Raw genomic sequence first — 24,688 nt, 5'->3', positions numbered from 1 at the left:
CACATCCCCTCCAGCATTCATTACTCTCCCCTGCTGTCGTTTTAGCCAATCTGCTAGGTTTGAGGTGATACCTCAGTGTTGTTTTGATTTGCATTTCTCTAATTATTAGAGATTTAGAACACTTTCTCATGTGTTTATTGGTACTTTTGATTTCTTTACCTGAAAATTGCCTATTCATGTCTCTTGCCCATTTTTAAATTGGGGAATGGCTTGACTTTTTATACAATTGATTTAACTCCTTGTATATTTCTCTAACTCTTGCTTGGTTTTAAAATCTTTCCTTTCCCAGAGATTTGACAGGTATACTATTTTGTGTTCACTTAACTTATTTATAGTTTCCCTCTTTATATTCAAGTCATTCACCCATTCCGAATTTATCTTGGGGAAGGGTGTAAGGTGTTGATCTAAACCTAATCTCTCCCATATTGTTTTCTTAATTTCCCATCAGTTTTTGTCAAATAGTGGATTCATGTCCCAAAAGTTGGGCTCTTTGGGTTTATCATATACTGTCTTGCTGATGTCATTAACCCCAAGTCTATTCCACTGATCCTCCCTTCTATCTCTTAGCCAGTACCATATTGTTTTAATGACTGCTGCTTTATAGTATAGTTTAATATCTGGTACTGCTAGGCCCCCTTCCTTTGCATTTTTTCCCATTATTTCCCTTGATATTCTTGATCTTTTGTTATTCTATATGAAGTTTGTTATAGTTTTTCCTAATTCAGTAAAGAAGTTTTTTTGGTAGTTTGATGGGTATGGCGCTAAATAGATAAGTTAATTTGGGTAGGATGGTCATTTTTATTATGTTAGCTCGTCCTACCCATGAACAATTAATGGCTTTCCAATTGTTGAGATCCAGTTTTATTTGTTTGGAAAGTGTTTTGTAGTTATTTTCGTATAATTGCTGTGTTTGTTTTCGTAGATAGATTCCCAAGTATTTTATATTGTCTAGGGTAATTTTAAATGGTGTTTCTCTTTCTACCTCTTGCTGCTGTGATGTGTTGGAAATATATAGAAATGCTGATGATTTATGTGCATTTATTTTGAATCCTGCAACTTTGCTAAAGTTGTTGATTATTTCTACCAGCTTCTTAGTTGATTCTCTAGGATTCTTTAAGTAGACCATCATATCATCTGCAAAGAGTGATAGCTTAGTCTCCTCCTTGCCTATTTTGATACCTTCAATTTCTTTTTCTTCTCTAATTGCTACTGCTAGTGTTTCTAGTACTATGTTGAATAATAGAGGTGATAATGGGCATCCTTGTTTTACTCCTGATCTTATTGGGAAGGCTTCTAATTTATCCCCATTGCATATGATGCATGTTGATGGTTTTCGGTATATACTATTTATTATTTTTAGGAAGGGTCCTTCTATTCCTATACTTTTCAGTGTTTTCAATAGGAATGGACGCTGTATTTTGTCAAAGGCTTTTTCAGCATATATTGAGATAATCATGTGATTTTTGTTTGTTGGACTGTTGATATGTTCAATTATGTGGATGATTTTCCTAATGTTGAATCCTTGCATTCCTGGTATAAATCCCACCTGATCATGGTGGATGATCTTAATTACTTGCTGGAGTCTCTTTGCTAATATTCTATTTAAGATTTTTGCATCTATGTCCATTAGGGAGATTGGTCTATAATTTTCTTTCTCTGTTTTTGGTCTACCTGGCTTTGGGATCAGTACCATATTTGTGTCATAAAAGGAATTTGGTAGGACTACTTCTTTGCTTATCATATCAAATAATTTGTATAGTATTGGGATTCTTTGAATCTTTGAATGTCTGATAGAATTCACTTGTGAATCCATCAGGTCCTGGTGATTTTTTCTTAGGGAGTTCTTTGATGGCTTGTTCAATTTCTATTTCTGATATGGGATTATTTAGGTATTCTATTTCTTCTGCTGTTAATCTAGGCAATTTATATTTTTGTAAATATTCATCCATATCTCCTAAATTGTTCTATTTGTTGCCATATAATTGGGCAAAATAGTTCCTATTACCACAGGGGCACCAGTCAGTTAGTTAGTCAGTAAACATTTAGGCTGGAGAAGGAAAAAGCAAACCACCGTGGTATCTTTGCCAACTGAAACAACTAAAAATATATATATCAGGCATTGGGCTGAGCTATTGGGATGCAATAAAAAGGTAAAAGAGCTTACAATATTACAGTATTATTGAAGAGCCAACACATCAATAAATATATTACAAAGCAAGGCATATAGAATATAAATAGAAAATAATTGCAAGAAGGAAGTCTGCCTGTAGAAGATGAGATTTTAGTTGAGATTTTAAGGAAGTCAGAGAGTTCAGTAGGTGGAATGAAGGAGGGAAGGTTTTCTAGTCATGAGGGACAGGCAGAGAAAATGAATGGAGTAGAAGTCTCAGCCAAAATGGCAGCTATCCAGATGAACTCTTCCTATAGTCTCTTCCAAACAACTTTAAAGTAATACTTTAGGTCAGATTTTGGAGAGGCAAACCAACAGAAAGTTGGGGTGAGATATTTTTCCATCCCAAGGAAACTTAAGAGAGAGAAGCTAGAGAAGTCTATAACCCTGGGGTGGTGGTCAGTTGAAGGTCTTTCCAAGAGCCCATGTACACTCTGCTGGCAATAGCAGCCACATCTGCAGTTTCAGGAACTCTTCTAGAAACCATAAAGGGCTTGGACAGCTGTTAAGGAATAGATATAGGAGACCTTTTGCTGGCAGTAGATATGGCTGGTGCTGATTGGTAATTCTGTTCCCTATAAGCAGTTTTGGGTGCAGTTCCAGAGCAGAGTGCTGGTGGTCATTCACAAAGAAGCATGGGTTGTGATCACTGTGTGAAAGCAGAGAGGAATGTTAGTGTGTGAAGCTACAAGGCATCAGGGAGCCTTCCTTGGTAAAGGCCAGAGCACAGACCAAGAGATTAGTGACCATACCTCTCCCAAGATCACACCACCTGGGAAGCACCAAAAATTTGCTGACTCCCAGAACAATCTCTGAAAATAACAACACAGAAAAGCCTGAAACTACAGAAAGTTCTAAGTCAAGAAATAGGCTAGAAAAATGTGCAAACAACAATGACAAAAAAGAAATTTAATCATAAAAAGCTACTGTGGTGGCAGGGAAGACCAAGACATCAATTCAGAAGAAGAAAACAGTGTGTGAAAACAAGTTACCCAAGAAAAACCTCAAATAAAATTGCTAATTGGAATCAAACTCAGCAAGAATTCTTTAGAAGAGTTAAAGAAAGAGATAAGAATGGTAGATGGAAAATTGGGAAAAGAAATGTGAATAATGCAAGAAAATTATGAAAAGAGAATTATCAGCTTGGTAAAAGAGGCACAAAATGTATTTAAGAAAGTAACACCATAAAAAACCAGAATTGGCTAATGATAAAAAGAGGTACAGAACTTACTGAAGAAAATAATTGTTCAAAATTAGAATCAGCCAAAAAGAAGTCAATGACTCTATGAGATGTTAAGGAAAAATAAAGGCAAAAGAATGAAAAAAAAGTAGAAAAAAATATGAAATATCTTAATGGAAAAACAATTGACCTGGAAAATAGATCAAGGAAGAGATTATTTAAGAATTATTGGATTACCTTAGATCCAGAGGGTGAAATAAAAATTGAAAGAACCTTTGATCACCTGAAAGAGATCCTAAATGAAAACTCCTGGGAATATTATAACCAAATTCCAGAGCTCTCAGGTCAAAGAGAAATACTTCAGAGATTCAAGGAGAAACAGTTCAAATATTGTGGAAGCACATATGTGATTTAGTGGTGGAAGTCACATTAAAGATCTGGCGGGCAGAGGAGCTAGGACTACAATTTTAAAAATCACCTACCCAGTAAAATAGGGTAATCCTTCAGGGGGAAAAAATTGATATTTGATCAAATAAAGATCTCTCAAGCATTCCTGATGGAAGGACCAGAGCTGAATAGAAATTTTGACATTCAAATAAAAGACTCAAGAGAAACATAAAAAGGTAAACCTAAAAGGATAATCATAAAAGATGCAATAAAGTTAAACTGTTAACATTCCTATATGGGAAGATGATATGTGGAACGCCTAAGAACTTTATCATTTTTAGGGAAGTTAAAAAGAGTTTACATAAACAGAGGTTATGGGTATGAATCAATTGTGTTGGAATGACCTACAAAAAATAATTAAGGGGTGAGAAAGGGAGATGCATTGGGAGAAAGTGGAAGGGAGACGTAGAATGAGGACAATTTTTTCACATAAAAGAGGCACTCAATGTAAAACTTTTTTTTTTAACACATTAACCAAAATTTTATACATACAGTGTTTCACACCCAAAGTCTATACATAAGTTTATGTGAAGAAAGTTATGTGAAGAATTATTTTCTAGTTTGCTCTTTGATTCCAATTTACTTATTATATTTATAGTATTTTCTTTTGTTTGCAAGACTTTTAATATCTTTATTTCAAGGTAGAACTTTTCGGATGGAGAAGGAAATGAGAGAGAAAATAGGTGGTGCATTAATTTCAGTTATTGGAATTGGTTCAAAGAAGGAAGAACACACACACACACACACACACACACACACAGAGTTGTACACAGAAATGTAATTTACCCAATAGGGAAGTAGGAGGGAAGAGGGTTTTGTTGGTTTTTTTTTTAAACCCTTACCTTCTGTCTTGGAGCTAGTACTGTGTATTGGCTCCAAGGTAGAAGAGAGGTAAGGGCTAGGCAGTGGTGGTTAAGTGACTTGCCCAGGGTCACATAGCTATGGAGTGTCTGAGGCCAGATTTGAACCTAGGACCTCCCGTCTCTAGGCTTGGCTTTCAATCCACTGAGCTACCCAGCTGCCCCCTCAATTCTTTCCCAAGCTGAAGGACACCCCCTCATTTTCCAATTTTTTTGCCACTACAAAGAGTATGGCTATAAATATTTTTGAACAAGTATTTTTCCTTATTATCTTTTTGGGGTACAAATCCAGCAGTGGTATGGCTAGATCGAACGGCAGACAATCTTTTAAAACCCTTTCTTTGCACATGAGTACAAATTGCCCTCCAAAATGGTTGGACCAGTTCACAACTCCACCAGCAGTATATCAGTGTCCCAATTTTGCCACATCACCTCCAATATTTATCACTTTCTTTTCCTGTCATATTGGCCAGTCTGCTAGGGGTAAGATGGTACCTCAGCATTGTTTTAATTTGCATTTCTCTAATCAGGAGGGATTTAGAACCTTTTTTCTTGTGGTTATTGATAGTTTTGATTTCTCCATGTGGAAGCTGCCTATTCATGTCCTTTGACAATTTGTCAGTTGGGGAATGGCTTGATTTTTTTTGTAAATTTGACTTAGTTCCTTATATATTTAGGAAAGTAAACCTTTGTCAGAGAGTTTTATTATAAACATTTTTTCCCAATTTGTTGCTTTCCTTCTAATTTTGGTTGCATTGGTTTTCTTTGTACAAAACCTTTTTAATTTGATATAATCGAAGTCTTTCATTTTACATTTTGTAACGTACTTACTGTAATATACTCTTTCTCTTACTTGGTCTTAAATTCCTCCCACAGATCTAATAGGTACACTGTTCTTTGTTTAGAAGAGACACTTAAAATAGATACACACAGTTAAAGGGCTGGAGCAAAATGAAATATGCTTCTGCTAAACTAAAAAGAAAGGTAACAATCATCATCTCAAAGTAAAAGCAAAAATAGATCTAATTAGAAGAGATAGTCAGGGATACTACATTTTGCTAAATAGGTACCACAGGCAGTGAAGTAATATAAAAAATTTTACAGTAAGTTTCTCTAATAAAGATTTTCCTTAAATATTTACTAAGTATAGAACTAAGTCAAATTTATAAAAATAAGAGTCATTCCCCAATTACAAAATGATCAAAACAGGCAGTTTTCAGAAAAAATCAAAGCTATCAATAGTCATGTGAAAAAATGCTCCAAATCATTGTTGAATAGAGAAATGTAAATGAAAAAACTCAGAAATGATAAATGCAAGAAGGAAAGATGGAAAAATAGATTCACTAATGTCTTGTTGGTGGAATTATAAACTGGCCCAACCATTCTGGAAAACATTTTGGAACTATGTCCCAAAGGCTATAAAATGTGCATACATTTTGATCCAGCCATATTACTTTTAAGTTTGTATACCAGAGAGATCTTAAAGGAAAAGAACATATGTATAAAAATATTTATCGCAGCTCTTTTTATGGTGGCAAAGAACTAGAAATCAGGGGATGTTCATCAACTGGAAAATGGCTAAATAAGATGTGGCACATGGGAAGACCTATAAGAAGTAATGCCAAATGAAGTGAGAGAGAGCAGCCATAATTGTCCACAGTAACAACAATATTGTAATGATGATCATCTGTAAAAGACTAGGTTACTCTGATCAATGTAATGATCCAAGACAATTGTAGAGGACATTTTTTTGTGGTAAAAAAAATGCTATCCACTTCCAGAGATAAAACTGATGAACTCTGAGTGCAAACTGAAGTATAATTTTCTCACTTTCTTTATTTTCCTTACCTTTTTTAAAAAATGTGACTTATGTGGAAATATGTTTTACATGATTTCATATGTATAATTAACATTCTGTTGCTTGCCTTCTCAGTAGAGGAGAGCATGAGAAGGAAGGAGAGAATTTGGAACTCAAAGTTTAAAAAGAAAAGAACATATAAAAACAAATAATTTTAAAGCAATTTTTAAAAATGAATGGAGCCAAGAGATGAAGTGTCCTTTTGTGGAATAGGCAAGAGTCCAGCGTCACTGAATCAAAGAGTATTAGTTGGAGAGTAGGGTGTAAAAAGACTGTGGAGGTAGGTAGAGCTGGTTTATGAAGGGCTCTGAATGCCAAACAGCATTTTGCATTTGTTTCTGGAAGGATTGGAAATCACTGGACTTTACTGAGCTGGGGAAAGGGAATATATATATATATAACTTGTTTGGACTTGTGCTTTAAGAAAATCACTGGTGGCTAAATGGAAGATAGATTGGAATGGGAAGAAACTGCAGAAGTACTAGCAACCATTGCAGCGTGTAGGGTGAGGTGATAGACCTGCACCAGAGTGGGGTAGTGTGAGAGAATAGAAGGGGGCCTATATGAAATATATTGGAAGATGAGAGATAGGGAGGGATCCAAGAGGTTGTGAGCCCGAAGGAAGATGGTGTTGCCCTCTTGCCCTCTACAGTATTAGGGAGTTGGGGTGGGCCAAAGGAGAAAGGTAAGTGAGTTCCATTTTGAGCATGTTGAGTTTTAGATGTCTAATGGACATACAGTTTGAGATGTCTGAAAGACAATTGGAAATGTGATACTGAAGATCAGCAGAGGTTGAGGCAAGATAGATAATTTTGAGAATCATCAGTATAGAGATGATAATTAAATCTGTGGGAGCTGATGATATCACCAAGTGAAGTAGTATAGAAGGAGAAGAGAAGATAGCCCAGGACAAAATATGAGACACTTACAATTAGAGGGTCTGATTTTGATAAGTAGCCAGTAAAGGAGACTGAGAAATGGTCATATTAGTAGGAGGAGAATCACAATAGAAGAGTACCACCAAAAAACAGAGAGAGTGATTAACAGTGTCAAAAGTCTGCAGAGATATCAACTATTGGTGGTAGTGGGGAACCATTAGATTATAACTATGCAATCATTATTAACTTTGGAGAGAACAGTTTTAGCAGGATAATAAAGTTGGAAACCAGATTGTAAGAGAGTGAGAGGAGAAATGGTGGAGGCATCTGTGGTAGATAGCTTTTTTGAGGAGTTTAGAATGGGAGAGACACAAGCATGTTTGTAAGTAGTAGAAATGAGCCAAAGAGATTGAAAAGAAGTGAGAGGGGATAACAATTAATCTGTTGGAAGAAATAAGATGGAATGGAATTGCTTAAATAGGTAGAGTGGTTAGCCTTGGTAAAGGGTAATGCCACTTCGTCTTGTGAGATAGAATTGAAGGAGAAAGTGGAAGAAGGCATCTTTTTGGTCAGTCAAGTATTTTTTGACTCTCAGCTATTTTGGTTTTATTTTGACAATTGATTTACATTAGTTTAATTTCTGCAAAAAATTATGAGAGTTGGGGCAGCTGGGTAGCTCAGTGGAGTGAGAGTCAAGCCTAGAGACAAGAGGTCCTAGGTTCAAATATAGCCTCAGCCACTTCCCAGCTGTGTGACCCTGGGCAAGTCACTTGACCCCCATTGCCCACCCTTACCACTCTTCCACCTATGAGACAATACACCGAAGTACAAGGGTTTAAAAAAAATCTAAAAAAATAAAAATAAAAAAAAATTATGAGAGTCAATCGGTATAAATTCTCTTGTTGACTCCCCATTTTTCATCATTCATTATTTGTAAATAGTTTAGAATTGAGTTGTTTCAAGTTCTACTGCATATCTTTTTCTCATTAACTAATTCTGATATTTCTTCTAAGCTAGTGGTCTGTACATGATGATTCAGGAATGATTTCAACTTCAATAATGAATCTTTTCTTGTCTGTTAAAAAAAATTTTTTTTTTGTTATGTGCTTGCTATGTGCAGCTCCTTCCTATTCTTTTCCTGAAAATAGTGTTCTTAGTATAAAGGCAGGAGGAGCCTCTGTAGTCCTCAAGTTGTTGCTTTTCACATTCTTTCTATAACTATGCTTGCTGAAATATTTCTTAACACACCAAATATGTTTAATAAATCTGATTTCTTAATAGAATGTTTTCATCTCTTAATCCTCTACAACAGATAGTGACCAAGCTTCAGTCATTTCTGTGGTGGTCTTGCAAATATTGTTTCTAGTTGCTTTTGAGCATATAGTAAATCAATTCTTTCATTTGCCCTTCCAAAGATACTAGAGTGCTTCCTTCCATGCTTACAATATTAATGCATCTGATATCCTTCCAAATTTGTATCATGACACTGAAGTTACCCTGGGTTTTTTGTAGGCTGTGCCAAGGGAAGCACCAACTCTAATAGGTTTAGCAATGGATTGTATTTATCTCTTCCAAAGATAGCCCAGAAGTGTTTAGAGGCTCATTACCTGATGACTCTCCATCATGTGTTTTGGGTTTGTTTTCTTTTTTGAGAGGGAGTATTGAAGGAATCAATGAATATACACAAAACATTGCCATCTGGATCAGTGAAGAGAGTAGCCATACTGATGAAATCATAGATTTGTAATCAAAGTATCAAAATAGGAGTGCTTCAGTATGCAGTATTTTAGAGTAACTTTCAGAATATGAAATCTGTTGAGATGCTTTGTATATTACCTATATTAAACTTTGTTTTCTGAAAGTGTTATTCTCCAATATTTCGTATCTAAAGCACTCATGTTAGAGTCATAATTTAGCTTGTAATGTGTTCTCATCACAAGATATTTGGCAGAATTGATTTATTTGTGTATATCCTATGTACACAGTACGCAGATCCATGAAATAATATTTTAATATCTTCATAGCACTTCTATAATAACTGCTTGATGTATATATGTATGTGTGTATTCAAAAGCCTTTGAATGTTAAGCAATTTGCTGCTTCACAGAAGTGAAAGCCATGTCCTTAGAAGAATTTCATTTAAACAAGACAAGCCCAAAGTAAACAATGGTTTAAATTAACTTACAAAGAAACAATTCCAGGAGGGAATGAGGGAGAGAGGAGAGGAGAGGGGAGGGGAGGGAGAGGGAGAGGAAGAGGATAGTTCCTTTTATTCCATTAATTCTCATTTCAAATTTTGTATTAGAGAGAAATTGGAAGTATTCAAGGGATAATTGAAAATTTGATAGATCAAGAAATTGGAAATATATGGTGTGCCATGTTTCAATTTTGACTATTGGAGTCTGTCTTGTGTATTTTTTTTTAACCAACATTAAACTTAAGAGACCTAGGACAATTATGGCCACATACAAGCATATAAGTCTCTAGTGAGTAGAATGTAAGTTTGCCAGACAGTGAAAAGATCATAGGATAATTGCTTTAGAGCCAGATGGCATGTTAACTGTCATCTAATCCAGTCCCCTCATTTTATAATGACTCATCCAAGTTTGTACAGGCCACAAGTAACAGATACTGTGACATCAAATTCAACACTTATTTTCATTGTGGTAAACATAGGCCTTGTCTCAAAGATATTACCATTTAGTTGAAGAGATGGCATATACAATATAATTTAGGAGATGACTGACTTTATCAGGTCATTTTAGTATTCAGGATCTTGTTCAAATAAGCAAACTTCTGAATAGCATTCATATAAGGTTGCCCAACCTTCCTTATTCGAAAAACTTGATTCACTAGAATTTTTTCAAGGAGTAATTTGGTATCTTCTTTAAATCTCATAATAACAATTTATTTGACTTTGTTGAGTGCATTTGAATTTTAAAAATTTAATCATACGACATGACAGTAAAAAGCTTAAGAAACCATATGACTTAGAAGACTAGAACAATATTTGGAGGGGCAAGACCTTGGTCTAGATCCCACATAAAATATTTCCTAGATGCCTCATGATGGACAAGCCACTTACCTTCCTCATTGGATTATTGAAAGATGCTCAAAAAAATCTTATAAATGTTATATAAATGTGAGGTATTATTGTTAATAATAATCTCCCATTCAGGATTGTGTGTTTTGAATTTTTATGTGGCCTGGATCTGTGTTTTCATTGGTTAGGAAACTACTCATTTTGAAACTCTTTCCACTAATGAAGAGAAGTGTCAACTTAGAATTTTTGGATTTTCTCAGTGAACTGAAAACATAAGTGACTTTGCCTATGATCATACAGATAATACGTCTCAGAAGCACGACTTGAAACCAGATCTTTTTGGTTCTCTCTGCTTCATCAGACTGCCTGTCTTTTCCAAATTTATTTGTAAAAATATTCAATGTTGCAATTCTGGTTTACAAACCAAGTTTTAAAAGGATATTAATGTTGAAGCAAAATTACCAAAGGGACTTCAATTAGCTGTCAAATTATAGTCAATCAACCCATTGCCAGTCAGTAAGTATTTATTAAGTGCTTACTATATGAGGCATCACTTTGAGTACTGGGGTTACAAAGAAAGGTAAGATAGCTCTTGCTTCCAAGAAGCTCACAAGCTAATATGGACTTTATTATATTGACTCTACCTGGAAGCATAAACTGCCAGAAATTCAGAATGATATACATTTTCCCACTCGGGGTATTGCCCAAATTCAATCAGATTAAGATGTGGAGATACAACATAGAATGGTTATAGAATGCTTCAGACCTGTTTTGTTTTTTTAGTAACCTGTTTTTGCATATTCAGCAACACAAGGGACATAGGTCATTTTTGTCTGTGTCTATGTGTGTATTTTATACTACCTGTGGTTTAAATATTAAAGTCTTTGTTATAGTCTTAAATACCATTTACAAACTCAAAAATGACTCCCTTAGGGGGCAGCTGGGTAGGTCAGTGGAGTGAGAAGTCAGGCCTAGAGACAGGAGGTCCTAGGTTCAAATCCGGCCTCTGCCACTTCCCAGCTGTGTGACCCTGGGCGAGTCACTTGACCCCCATTGCCCACCCTTACTACTCTTCCACCTATGAGACAATACACCGAAGTACAAGGGTTAAAAAAAAAAATGACTCCCTTCACACATTTTTCTAAGTGTGATGATTGAAATACTCCAAAGAAGGTGCACTGGGGCAAACAAAGCAATCCTGCAGCCACTCACATTAAATCAATCTGGAAATATAAATTACTTTTAGACATGTGGCCTCAGTTGTATAGCTAGAAAACATTCAGTAAGTCCTCCCAGCATATGCTAATTTAATTAGCTTTGTCATTCTAGACAAAGATATCTTTTTTTATATCTTTTTGTTATCTGTTTGATATCTTGACTAGTTAGAATATTCAGCTTTAAATATTATTCTTAAAATTAAAGACATGAGAAAATGCAGTCTTCTGAATCAGGCCAGGTATGTTTCCACTAGGTAAATATTTTGAGGCATACAGAGGAAAATGACTTACTCATTATTAGTTAATCCTCTGTAGAAATGGTATGTATTTTCTAGGTGATTTTTTTTCTTAGTGGTCATTTTTTTTCCAGCTATGCCAATGTGAATTGTTTTTAAGTGTTATATTCTAATCTTTTAAGTACCACCAGAAAGGGTCATTTATCTATAACTATTTTAATGCAGTTATTTTATAATAATCATATTTTTTCTATTGGATATAAGTTTTATAAAAACTAATGGACATTTATTCTGGATGCTCCTGTTAACAATTTTATGTTGCCATATCTTCTTTACATAATTAGAAAAGGTTCCTCAATACCCTAATATTCCATCGTAGACATTCTTGTTTACAATAAAAGTAAAATTGATCTTGTCTTGAAAGCATAATGTGAGAATTATATTATTTATTTTTAGTGTTAAAATATATATTTGCACAAATGCTTTCAAAGACAAGTCGCTTTACATAAAGCACTATTTTTGCAATTAGTTTATTTGTATCTTATGTTGCAGATAGACTCCACCAGCGGGGAGAATCCAAGCATCAAGAAATCCCTCTTTCCTCTTTTTAATTCAAAGAATCCTTTAAAGCATAGTTCTTCTTTGAAAAAGCTTCCTGTAGTCACTCTACCTATGGTATCCATTTTTAAGTACTGTAGCACTGAAACCTGCTCCAGTAAACTTGTTTTACTGATGACAACAGCATGTCTTTTATTTTCATGGAGTCATATTCTCTTTATGCTAGTTAAGTATTTTGAGCCAGTTCCATAAATTCACTGGATCCAAATTGTTGACCACTCTTGCATATTTGAGAAAGTATAATAAAGAGAATGAAGCTTAACTCCAAAGATTATCAAGAAGCTATGTGAAAGTTGATAGATAATGCTGGAAGACAGCATTCATAAGATCACTTATTTCCTATTAAAAGTCAGATTAATATTCCTAATCAATAACTATTTGGGAGGGTCATGGACATGGTCTGTTAATATTTGGTTTACAGTTTATTTCCCTAAGATGGAGAAGAATTTCAGGCTTTGTGAAAAAAAGCTTCTGGTAATTCTCCATTTTTTTTCTGGCTTGCTTCAGTTTTTGCTAGTGACCTATTTTTAGTGCCAGGATATTTACTCTGAATTTGACATTAGTCATTCTCCATTCATTGAATTATTGAGAAAAACAAATCTTAGCTTTTTTGAATTAGTGAAAAAAATCTCCTGACTTTTTCAATTGTCCTCATGGTACCCCATGGAAGAATATTTTGACCAGTATTCACTGGGGTATGGTTTTCTTCCACTTTGGCAATAATAACAGCTAAAACCAGACTCCTCTGCCTTCGTCAAATTCAGTGTTTTACTTTATTTCCTACCAGGCCAATGTTTTGTTTTTATCGAACTGGTTCATAACCTAACTGCAATATGGAATGCTATTGAATGAGGATAAGATGTAATTTTTTGTGTAGTTTGATTTAACTGCTCTCTCTTACAGCGACTAAACTAACAGCATGGGAATGCTTTAAGAGTTGAGGTTTTAACAAAGCTGCATGACATCTGCTAGTTTTTCCTTATGGAGGGGTACCTATGTTGAGAGGGCTCTCTCATTTAACCAGTAAGTGCGTGCACACACACACACACACACACACACACACGTGTATATATGCATATATATTTATATATAGAGATTGCAATAATATTTTGGGTTTCAGTTTTGAATTGTTGGGGTTTAGTTTTTTAGGGGAAGGGTAACTTCCTTAGGAACAATCAATCATATAACTAGGTACAGTAAAGTGAGTCAATAAAATCTTCTGTGTTTCTTAATAGGTGCCCAATTCGGATAGTCAGGATCTTCTGGCATTACAGAAAGCCATTCACTCGACTAATCACCAAAGCAGCCGGCCAAAGGAGTGGCGACCTGAGAAGATCTCAGATCTTCAAGTTCATGTAAATGAATTATGCCTGACTATCTTGACATGCTATGTCTAGGAATGTTTTGGGGTTTTTTGTTGGGAAGGGAAATATGCTAGAGGTGTCTTCTGTCTGTGTTAAGATGCCAGAGTCAAGCAGGATGTCCTAATGCAGGAGCAATAACGGCTATGAGCAAGCAGTTTTCACGTGAATTAAATCCAGGTTACCAGCAACTGTATGAAGAAATGCTCCAATTTATAATTAGAATAATACAAATTAAAGGATCTACCTCATACCCATCAGATGGACAAAGATAGCAAAAAGGGAAAATGATAGTTGTTAGAGGATTAGTAGGAAAGCAGACAAAAAAAAACTATTAGTGGACCTGTAAATTGGTCTAGCCATTTTGAAAAAAAAAATTTTATTGTCCCAAAAGTCACTAAATTCTTCATATTCTTTGATTTAGTTATACTACCACTAGATCATTATCTCCAAGAAGATCAAAGAAACACTAAACGGATCCATATGTGTAAAAATGTTTATAGAAACTCTTTGATACAGCAGAGAACTGAAAACTAGGGTGGTGCCCCTCAAATGGAGAATCATTGAGCAAAGTATGCTAACTTAATATAATTGAATATTACTGCATGGTAAGAAATGACTAAAGAGACAGTTTCAGAAAAACCTGGGAATACAGAGTGAAATGAGCAGAACCAGGAGAATAATTTATTCAATGACATCTTAAGAAAAAACATCTTTGAAAGACTTAAGAACTTGGAGCAATGCAATGGCCAACTATGATTCCAGAGGACATTTGTCAAAACATGCTACTCACCTCTTGACAGACATAAGATAGACTCATGATGCAGAGTGATATTAAAATGAATACTGTACAGTAAAATGGACATGTCCAATGTGGGAATTTATTTTGTTTGCTTATATTTGTTTTAAGAGTTTTATTTAGCTTTTCCAGTATGGAGGGAAGTAGTGATAGAAGAAGGGTTGGGGATAGCATGGCTAAAAAAATAAAAGAAATCTAAAGAAAAGATCATTTTCTTTAAAATGCATAGAAAAGATCAGAAGGAAGGCCAGGAAAAAAAATCAGATGAGCAGGACAGCTTTGAAATTTACCTGTTAATTTTATTATATATTTTAATATCTAATTGAGTGTAGGTGTTATTTCCACTTTGTGTCAATTCCAGTGAGAATGTCAAGTATTGCCTGCCAACCCCCATCTTTCCTTCCATTGTACTGATTCTTGCATGCCTCATCATGGGAGATAATTTACTTCCAACTTTCTTTCCTTTTCTTTTTTCCCAGTATATACCTCTTTCTTATCCCTTGATTTTTAAAAATAATATCCCTCATGTTCAACTTAGTTTCGGCTCTCTAGCTATATATGCTCCTATTCATTGCCCTAATAGTGATAACATTCTTAAGTATCTTCAGCACCTAACTTTCCTAAATAAGGTAGGTATCTCAGGTATTTCAAGAATTATATTTTATCTTAAACATCTGAGTTATCACTTTACTAATAATGTAATCAGTTTAATAACCCCATTGTTTCCCTTGATTTTCTTAAATATATTAAATATTTTAGTATCTTTTGTACCATAGAAATCTTAAGAATCTTAGTTTTCATTTTTTCATGAAAAGATGTAATTAATTAGTTTAATATCACCGATTGATTCCCTTGAGTTTTTTTCTGTTTAGATTTTTACGCTTCTCTGGAGAATCAAATTTGATCATCAAATTTTCTTTTTGGCTCTGGCCTTTTCATCAGGAATGCCTGGAAGTCCTCATTTCATTAAATGTTCTTTTCTTCCCCTGGAGTATTATGCTCAGTTCTACTGGGTATATGATTTTGGTTGTAGGCCTAGGTCTTTTGCCTTATGGAATATCAGATTCCATGCCTTGCAATCCTTTAATGTGTAATCCTGACTGTGGTTCCACAATAATTGATTTTAGTTTTCTCTGGCTGCTTGTAGTATTTCTCCCTGCCTTGGGAATGCTGGAATTTTAAAATTTGGGACTTCTTTCATGAGGTGATTGGTGGATTCTTTCAATTTATTTTTTCCCCTTTTGTTAAAAAAAAATCAGTTTTCCCTGATAATTTCTTGTAATAGTGTTCAGTTTCTTTTTTTTCATCATGACTTTCAGGCAATCCGGTGATTCTTAGATTGTCTCTCTCTTAGATCTATTTTCCAGGTTAATTGTATTTCCAATGAGAGATTTCAGATTGTCTTCTATTTTTCATATTGGATTTGTTTTATTTTTTCCTGCTGTCTTATGAAGTCATTAGCTTCCATTTATCCAATTCTATTTTTTAAAGAGCCTTTTTCTTCTTTGAGACTTTTTCTTAGGGAGTTATTTTCCTGTTTAAGCATTTCTTTTTCTAGGGAACTATTTTCTTCAATAAGGTTTTGTTCTACACTGTTGTTGTTTTTTCTAAATCTTTTATTATTGTTTTTCTGTCCCTTTTTGGAGCTCTTATAGGCATTCATTTTAGGTTTGACATCCTTTCACATTTTCCTCTGAAGTTTCACACATTTTCATTTTTGAATTGCTGTCCTCTTCTAAATTTATAGTTGGTTGTCTCTCTTTGAGACATTAGGCTTTTTCTGTCTTTTGCTCATTTAAGGGTTATTTTCTCCCTTAATTTTGTCTGTATACTGAAGCTTAGTTCCCTCAGTTGGAGGGAGTGCTGTCTCATGCTTGTTTTGTGCCTGGGGTCAGCTCAACTGCCTCAGTCCCAGATTCAGCACTCACCAGAGGAGGCCTGGTTGGTCTGCGATGTTGTAAGAAATAAAATTAATATAGAGGGACAGAATTACAAATATCATGGTTTCAAAGGGTTTATTGAAAGCCATTTAGAAAAATGAAGCCATGTGCCTATTAAGATTTAGTTCAAATGCTGCGCCATATCTTCCCACCAAGCTGCTTTAGCAGGAAAAGGAGAGTGTACCAATCCTGTCCTGAGTATTTATACTTCTGTCTACATTACCACACTTCCTGTTCACCTCATTAAGCAAGAGGAATCATGGGAAATGTAGTTTTAAAAGTCCTAAATGTCCACAGGAAGTTTAGATCAGGGACCTCAAAATTAGTTCAACGACCCCCAAATTTCCAGTATCACAATGTGGAGCTTCATCTATTCAGTTCAGCTGGGTCAAGTTTGGTTTGCCTAATCCTGGCAAGACTGGACCTCATTGGGCTGAGTTCCTCTCACTATTGCCTTCACTAGGTTGTACCGGCCTCTGATCTGGCTGGACTTTGAGGGGCTGCTACCTATTCTGTATTGCGTTGGTTTTTGCTCTTACTCTACTGACAATGGAATGAGCTGACTATGCTCTTTCTCCTGCTGCGTGTGCTGTACTATATCTGAGTTCCATTGAGGCTTATTCAGTACTCTCTGCTTGTACCACATTGTCTTTCTATTGTTGTTCTGTGCTGGAGCACTGCTTTACTCCTTCTTCTGTTGGTTCTGCTGCTCCAGGATTTTTTTGTTTGTTTGTTTGGTTTTGTTCTGTGCTTGTTAAGAGAGTAGTTGGTGGGCTCTCAGGGTTTCTTATTTTGCCATCTTAGCAACTAGAAATCAACCTCTATTATATATTTTAAAAGAAAAGCAAACCATACCTAATAAAGTCTCATCTCCTTTTTGTTTTACTATGTATATGGAAATATCCATTTTATTAGATGTTTGTTAAGCTCAGAATAAAAAAATAGAATAAATAAGTGGATACATTTGGAATTAGCCCAAAGACTACTACTAGGTCTATATCCCAAAGAAGTAATTTAAAAAAAAAAAGGAAAGGAAAGGAAAGGACCTACTAATAACAAAAATATTTATAGCTGCTCTTTTTGTGGTGGCAAAGAATTGGAAATTGGAGGCATGTCCATCAAGTGGAATGGCTGAACAAATTGTGGTACATGTTGGTGATGGAATACTATTGTGCTATAAGAAATGATAAGTGAGATGATTTCAGAAAAAGCTGGAAAGATCTGTGGGAACTGACGTCCAGAGTGAAATAAGCAGAACTGTGAGAACACTGTACACAATAACAGCAATATCGTACAGTGATCTACTGTGAAAGACTTAGCTACTCTCAGTGATGCAATAATCCAAGACAGTTGTGAAGGACTGATGACAAAGAATGCTAGACACCTCCAGAGAAAATACCATTGGAGTCAGAATGCAGATGAAAGCATATGATTTTTCACATTAGTTCATTTATAGTTTCATTTTGGGATCTGGGTTTTATATGAGTATTCTCTTACAACAGTGACCAATATGGAAGTATGTTTTGCAGGATGATACAAATTGCTATCTCCAAAGTGGGGGCGAGGGGAGGAAGGGAGACAATTTGGATCTTGTAATTTTGGGAAACATGTTGAAAATTACTGTCATATATCTTTGATAGTATCTTTGATATCTTTGAATAAATCTCTTTGAATAAAAATATCTAATATCTTTGAATAAAAAAAAGAAGAAAAACCATATAGCCCTGTCTTTAAAACTGTATACAAAAGAGCCATTGTCATATTATACAGTATTAAGTTGCGAGAAATGGTTAAAGATTAGGATAAATATTCCTTTTTTGTTTTTTGGCGCTTTTTTGTTTGTTTTTAAATGGAATTGATATTTAAGGCTTCAGCTTTGTGTCACTTATATTTTCTTATGTTGTAGCCTTATAATGGATCTCAAAAAGAAGAGCACCTTTCACAAAATAGATGTACAACTAGTTGTTTCCTAGCTTTAGAATGTACACTAAATCCTGTATCCAATTCTCATTCTTTCAGAGTCAACCATTAAAATCACTCCGTAAGCTGTTACATCTCTCTTCCGCTTCAAACCATTCCACTTCCTCAGATCCACGCTTTCAGGCCTTACCAAGTCAGCAAGCCAAAAGTTCCTTTTCAGAAGTGCGAATTCACCCCATGAGCCAAGCCTCCAGTAGCAGCAGCGGGGGCAGCAATGTCCGAGCAGAGGCCACTCCCAAGGCCAGGCCGACGCTTCAACTGCCGGGTCAGATAGAGCAGGGTTGGCATGTGTCCCCTGTGAGCAGGAGTGCTAATGAGGGGCCTTCCTACTCCGAACAGCTGGCTTCTAAGAGTGGGCCGAATGGGCACACATATAACAGAACAAATCGATCACGGATGCCGAATCTGAATGATTTAAAAGAGACAGCCTTGTAATTATGCTCCAGGGGATGGGGGGAAGAAAGCGAGCTCCCTGGGGAGAAAAGTGGGGAGGAAGGGATGGGGGCACACAGGCCAGGGGCGATAAGCCAGTATTTTCAGCCTTAGGAAGGTGTGCAATATTGTTTGTGTGGAGCCATGCTGTAGGGCACCACATTAGTTGTCAGGGATCCTATAGTAAATGAGCTGAATTGTGGATTACTGGTCACCTGAAGTCTCCCTTGATGGTGGAGTTTAGGAGGAAGTTGTTGCCTGGTTCTTTCCCCTGGCCCCCACCCCTCCCTTACATTCCAGCTTTAGTGTGCTCCCTCATGAAGCTGGGAAGCTAAAGCATGCCTTGGCACTTCAAGGGATGGAAAAATTAAGTGTCTCAACCTACGTCCTTACCACATACTTTCTGCCTAGTCAAAATGTGGGGTTTATGTAATCCAAGCCTATCCCTTTCTTGCAAGGGTTAGAAGTCGAATTATATGTCTTAAATTTGTTGTTTTTTTTTAACTTCCATATTTGATAGGATTTGTAACATTTATTTATGATTAATATTGTACTGTTAAAATCATACCTTTTATGTTACAATATAAAGTTATTTTGAGCTGTTTGAAACATTGTGAAGCAGTGCAACAGCTATAGTAGTTTCTATAAAAACTAAACAGTAACATTTATATATTGCATCAGGAGTATTTTATTCTATACATAAATATATATATGGTAAATACCTGTCTGTTTTATAAATATCTTCATTTAAAGAAAGTATTGTTATGACACTATCTGCCATATTTTTATACATTTGTGATATAAAGTGCAGTATTATACTTCTAATAAAAGGGAGTTGAATTTTGGCCATGTGTGACTATAACAGTACGGATCCTGCTTACCGTCAGAGTGAAGCCCTCAAGGCATAACCGGTAGCAGCAGAGTGTGTGCCATCTACTTCTAGCCTCGGGGGGGGGGGGGGGGGAAGCAAAGGATGAGGGACTGTCCAGCTAGCTGCATTGTAATGAAGAGCTCAGGCTGTTCTTTCAGCCCATGCATGATTAGCTCCCCTTTGTGTCCGTGAAAGTTACACATACCCGTGCAGAGAATGGCTCCCATATCACTTATATTTCTTGGTACAAAGAAAGTGCCCCTTAAAAACCACAACTAAAAACTGATGCTCTTCCATGGAATATTATGGGGTATAGACCAAAGAAATCAAACATGATTTGTAAGTGGAATTTCAAAGTTTTCAATTTATATAAGATAGACTGCAAATCATGGAATATCAGGTTTATGCTTAGGTATATTATTCATTTGTTGGATATCGTATAGTCTTCTGATTTAAAATGCTGCTGTACTTTTTTTTGTTGCTATTTTAAAATATATTTAAAGGCTCCTGAAGCAGTGAGATCTAAGTCATAGAGAAAATCTTCACACGTCCCATTTTCCTTTTTGGATCTCATTAGAATACCATTTCCAGGAAGGTTACCATTGACACTGGCTTCAGAGTCTTTTTCAAATTTCCCACAATATGGTAGTGTTTAAGCAGAACAAATATAGTGTCAGAACAATACCATTTTTTCTTATAATTCACCACCCTTCATTTCCAAGTCACTCACAGATGGCATCAAGGCCTTTGACCTTGTGTGACAGTAACCAATGATTGTGCTTTACATGTATTTTGTCCAGCACTAGCAATAATCACCTAAACACATTCACCTGTCCACAGTCCTCAGTTTTAGAAGCACTCACTTGGCAGCCCTTTTGACAATTCCCCCTCTCTACACACACACACACACACACACACACACACATACACACACACACACACACACACACACACACACACACACACACACACAAACACAAACTNACACACACACACACACACACACACACACACACACACACACACACACACGAACACAAACTTCCCTCCCCCAGAATTCACTTTTAAAGAGAAGAGAATATGTTTGTCTCCCTACTAACTCTTTAGTAGGGAGTGGCTTTGTCAGGGTTTGCTCTGCTATCAGAGTTCTGAGAGCATCAGATTCCAAATCAGCCTTGACAGATGAAAAAACGTAAGAAAGTGAAATGCTGTGGCCACAGTTTTCCCTAGGATTTGGAAAAAACAATAACCCTAATGATTATGCAAAATACAAAAAGGAGGCTCCATTTCTCCCTGGACTCTCTGAAATGTTAGATTGTGTGTATATTGCATTCATATTTATATTATGATTTCATGTGTATAGATTATATGTAGAACTTGGTGCTTTTTGTTTCATTTTCAATAAATATGTTGGACACTAAAGAAAAACTTAAGGTGGGCTTGATGTTATCATTGAAGCTATTTTGTTTGAAATCCATTAATGATCTAGCAAGCTGCGCTTTTTTGCTTAATTTTTTAATTGTTAGATTTTCTCTGTTCTTCCAGTTTAGGACATTTCAGCTGGCTCTGCATTGTCTTGAACTGAATCTTTCCTTTAAAATTATTCTGTCTTATGTGAGAATTTAAAACCTATCAGCATTTATCTGAGTGCCTATGACACTGGTAATGTGTGTGTTCAACACCTTGACAATAGGGCTACAACCTTTCCCATCACCCTCACATTTCCTTAATTATTAGTAAACTCATTTTCAGCATAGAAAAGAACTTAGAAGTGCCTTTGGCACTTGGATTGGGTAGGGAGCCATTTTTTGTTCTTCCATGCTTTATACTATTGGTGTCTCATATATGGGAACATTTATATTGATTGTTTTCTGAAGCAGGGTCTAAAGTTGTCAAAGTAATCAATCTTCTTCCTACTGCAAGTAATAGGTGGCTAAAAGTACTTGTAATTTATTCCTAGATCCAAATTAGAAAACAAGCACACTATTAATAGCATTTTGAAATAGATCTCTTCCCTCTCCTCATCTTCGAAGCTTTTCATTGAGCCTTGCTATGATCCCTAAAATGAATTGATGGCTTATCATTTTCTTCTAACTTAAGAAGGGGGGTGGTCAAGTTTTCTCACACATCTGATTGGTTTCTAACAGGTTGTTTTAGTTTGGAATTGTTGTTTTTCCCAGCATCTGATGTGTTGTTCATTGTCCCAAAGGCTTCCTCATGGGTCAACAGAGACCTATCCTTGGAAAAAATATACTAGAGAGGGAACCGCAGAGGTTGATTAGTTTGATGTGTGATGGAGAGTGTATCACCATGTACTTATTTGATACTATTGACCTTATAAGAATGAAATAACTTAATTCAGGCTTAAAGGGAATATTCAGGCTTGTTTATATAATTCAAGCTGTCTATATCCAGTGAAATTTAAAGTCACTGATGACAATTTCCAGAATTGCTTTTTGTATTAGGGAAAATACATTTTTAGGCACTTATGGAATTCTTTTTCTTGCCTACTTTTATTTTTAACTTTTTTTTCTGTGAGAGGCTCAAATTGTACTTTAATCCCTCAGATCTTTGAAGCTTGTACTAAGTGTTGTTGGATAGCCCTTAGAGCCTGAGATCATAGTGAGGTACTGTGGAGTTTATGGAGTTAAGAGCATTGTCTCTGGTGTTTCTAGACTGAATTTGCCAAGTTGACCCTCTTTCCCTAAGTTATGGAATATGACGATATGGGTTTAAGGGGCTCCCACTCTCTAAAGCAGCTCATACTCATCAGTACTGCTTTTTGCTTGTTGAAGGGTAGGTCTATATTTTGGGAGAAATAGACCAAAATGACCTCCTAGATAGTTTAAGCTTGAAATTGCAAGTTCCGCCAGAAAGTTTTTCATGCAGCCAGCCTCCTTGAGAGCAAAGAGCAGCTTGGAAGTTTAGACTCATTTGTACTTCCTGTTATGGGGGACCTATAGCTTTTAGCAAAAATCGACCACAGCCCAGTGGTCTTGGTTATTCATATTGTTTGCTAGATAAGAAAGAAAAAAGTGATATATGCCAGGCAGATTTGATACTTAAAATGTACTGGTGGTATGGTTATTTTAGATGTATTTGTGCCTATATTTGTCATGGTGAAGTCTGGGGTCTAACATGCTCTAGGGTCCAACTGCTTACAGTCTCACTAGAATATTCTGAACTCAGAGTTCTACTGATTAGTTCATAGTAAGAAATGTAATGGAAAAATTTATGTCATGTTAGTACAAACTCAAGGTAGCCAGCTCATTATATTTATAACCTGGAAATGAGTGAAGTATTCTAGGGGGGAAAAGGTTCTCATTCTCTCTATTGCTTATTTAATTTCACGATATCAGCCATTCTGTAACTTAAAAAAAATCTTCCAGTAATGTATAAGATTGCCTCAGATTCAACTTTTTAAGAATAGGGGAAGAATTGTTTTCAAGTTTTTAGAAAGATCTAATTCTAGCCAAAAGAATTCTGCTGCTAACTATATACCAGGATCCTGAAGGAAGAGATAGTGGCAACTTTCTCAAATCTGTTCCTATAACTCTTAATACAATAAAATCTATGTACTCTCCTGATCCAGATATACTCTTCAGAGACTACTGATTTTATATCTGGAGAGCCATTGTGTCCAGCATGGATGGGTGTTTAACAGTATTACTAAGCTTCACAAAAACCCCAACCTTTTTATGACATGAGACATTACATAGTAGACACAAAGATAAGCTCATGTATACTGGAAACATTTCCTTGTGCATTCACACTTATTTTTCTGCATGAATCAATGCATGAGCAAAGGGAGCTCTCCTGTGGTACAAACTTCTTTTTGATATAAAAGAAATGTGGAAGCTATAGTGGGATTGTTTATACAGATCTTGAAAAAGGAGCGGGACCTTTGGAAGAATATCTCTAAGGATGGATCGATCATTAGTTTTATTTTAATAGAGAATCCATTTCTTGAGTGGTAGTCCTGAAAATCCTAGTGTTGAGCCTCAGAAAGTTTTGGTTCCAGAAATGAGGAGCAAATGCAAGAAATACCAGATTATAACTGTCGATTGTTTTTGTAGATACAACCGTGATGGAGTAGAGAGGGGAGGTAGTCCGTTGATTTTGTGCTTATTTTTCAATGCTTTTATGGAATATAAGTAACTCTAAAGGCCCCAGGCCATTGGACATGCATAGTACAACCACCAGCCACTATATAAATATCTTTTCTCTGAAGCTCTGTTCATCATTCTGTGAGATACTAAAGTTGGTTGTGAGAATCATTTCTAATGTCTGCTTAGTTTCCATGAGTCAGTCAATTTACTTGTGTGTTTGCTATAGAATACCAAGTGTCATTAAAATGTAGCTTGTTTTCCCATAGATTTACCTGTTAGGTTTGGGATCTTGGGATATTTTTGCTGGAAAAGATATGTAATAGTCGCCATTTTAGATTTTCAGGGCTAATAGAACTGAGCTATGTTAATATAATATCATATTAATTTCTTTGTAAGAGGGGCCATTCTTTATTTTTTCTACAGGGTTTAGAGTCCTTTCTCTTTAGCCTCATTTAGTCCCTTTGTCTTCATAAGATCATTATCTTGCACCTTAAAATCAATCTCTTTGTAGTATTCAGATTTAAAGTTGCCTTGTTTGCTTCTATTCCAACACAGTATATCCAGAATAAAGAGGCCTTATGTGTTCCTCCATCCACCCTATTAGTTGTATCTATAGACCGTTGTATTAAGATTTCCTCAGGACTTCAGAAGGTTGTGACTAGTTTCACTTCAGCAGCAGGACCAACTTG

General features: G+C 35.8%; 1 protein-coding gene across 1 annotated transcript in view; it reads left to right on the top strand.

Moving 5' to 3' along the window:
• Window positions 1-19,022, top strand: part of CDKL5 (cyclin dependent kinase like 5) — a 131,023-nt gene extending 112,001 nt beyond the window's left edge. Inside the window, exons 16-18 of the mRNA XM_044669264.1 lie at window positions 12,442-12,564; window positions 13,743-13,862; window positions 18,627-19,022. Coding sequence (XP_044525199.1) covers window positions 12,442-12,564; window positions 13,743-13,862; window positions 18,627-19,022 — 639 coding nt within the window. The remainder of the gene's footprint in view (window positions 1-12,441; window positions 12,565-13,742; window positions 13,863-18,626) is intronic.
• Window positions 19,023-24,688: the final 5,666 nt, after the last annotated feature.

Source organism: Gracilinanus agilis, chromosome 3, assembly GCF_016433145.1.
Source record: "Gracilinanus agilis isolate LMUSP501 chromosome 3, AgileGrace, whole genome shotgun sequence".
In the NCBI taxonomy this organism is placed as follows: Eukaryota; Metazoa; Chordata; class Mammalia; order Didelphimorphia; family Didelphidae; genus Gracilinanus; species Gracilinanus agilis.
Note: the sequence above shows the minus strand (reverse complement) of the source record. Positions and strands in the feature narration are given on the sequence as shown.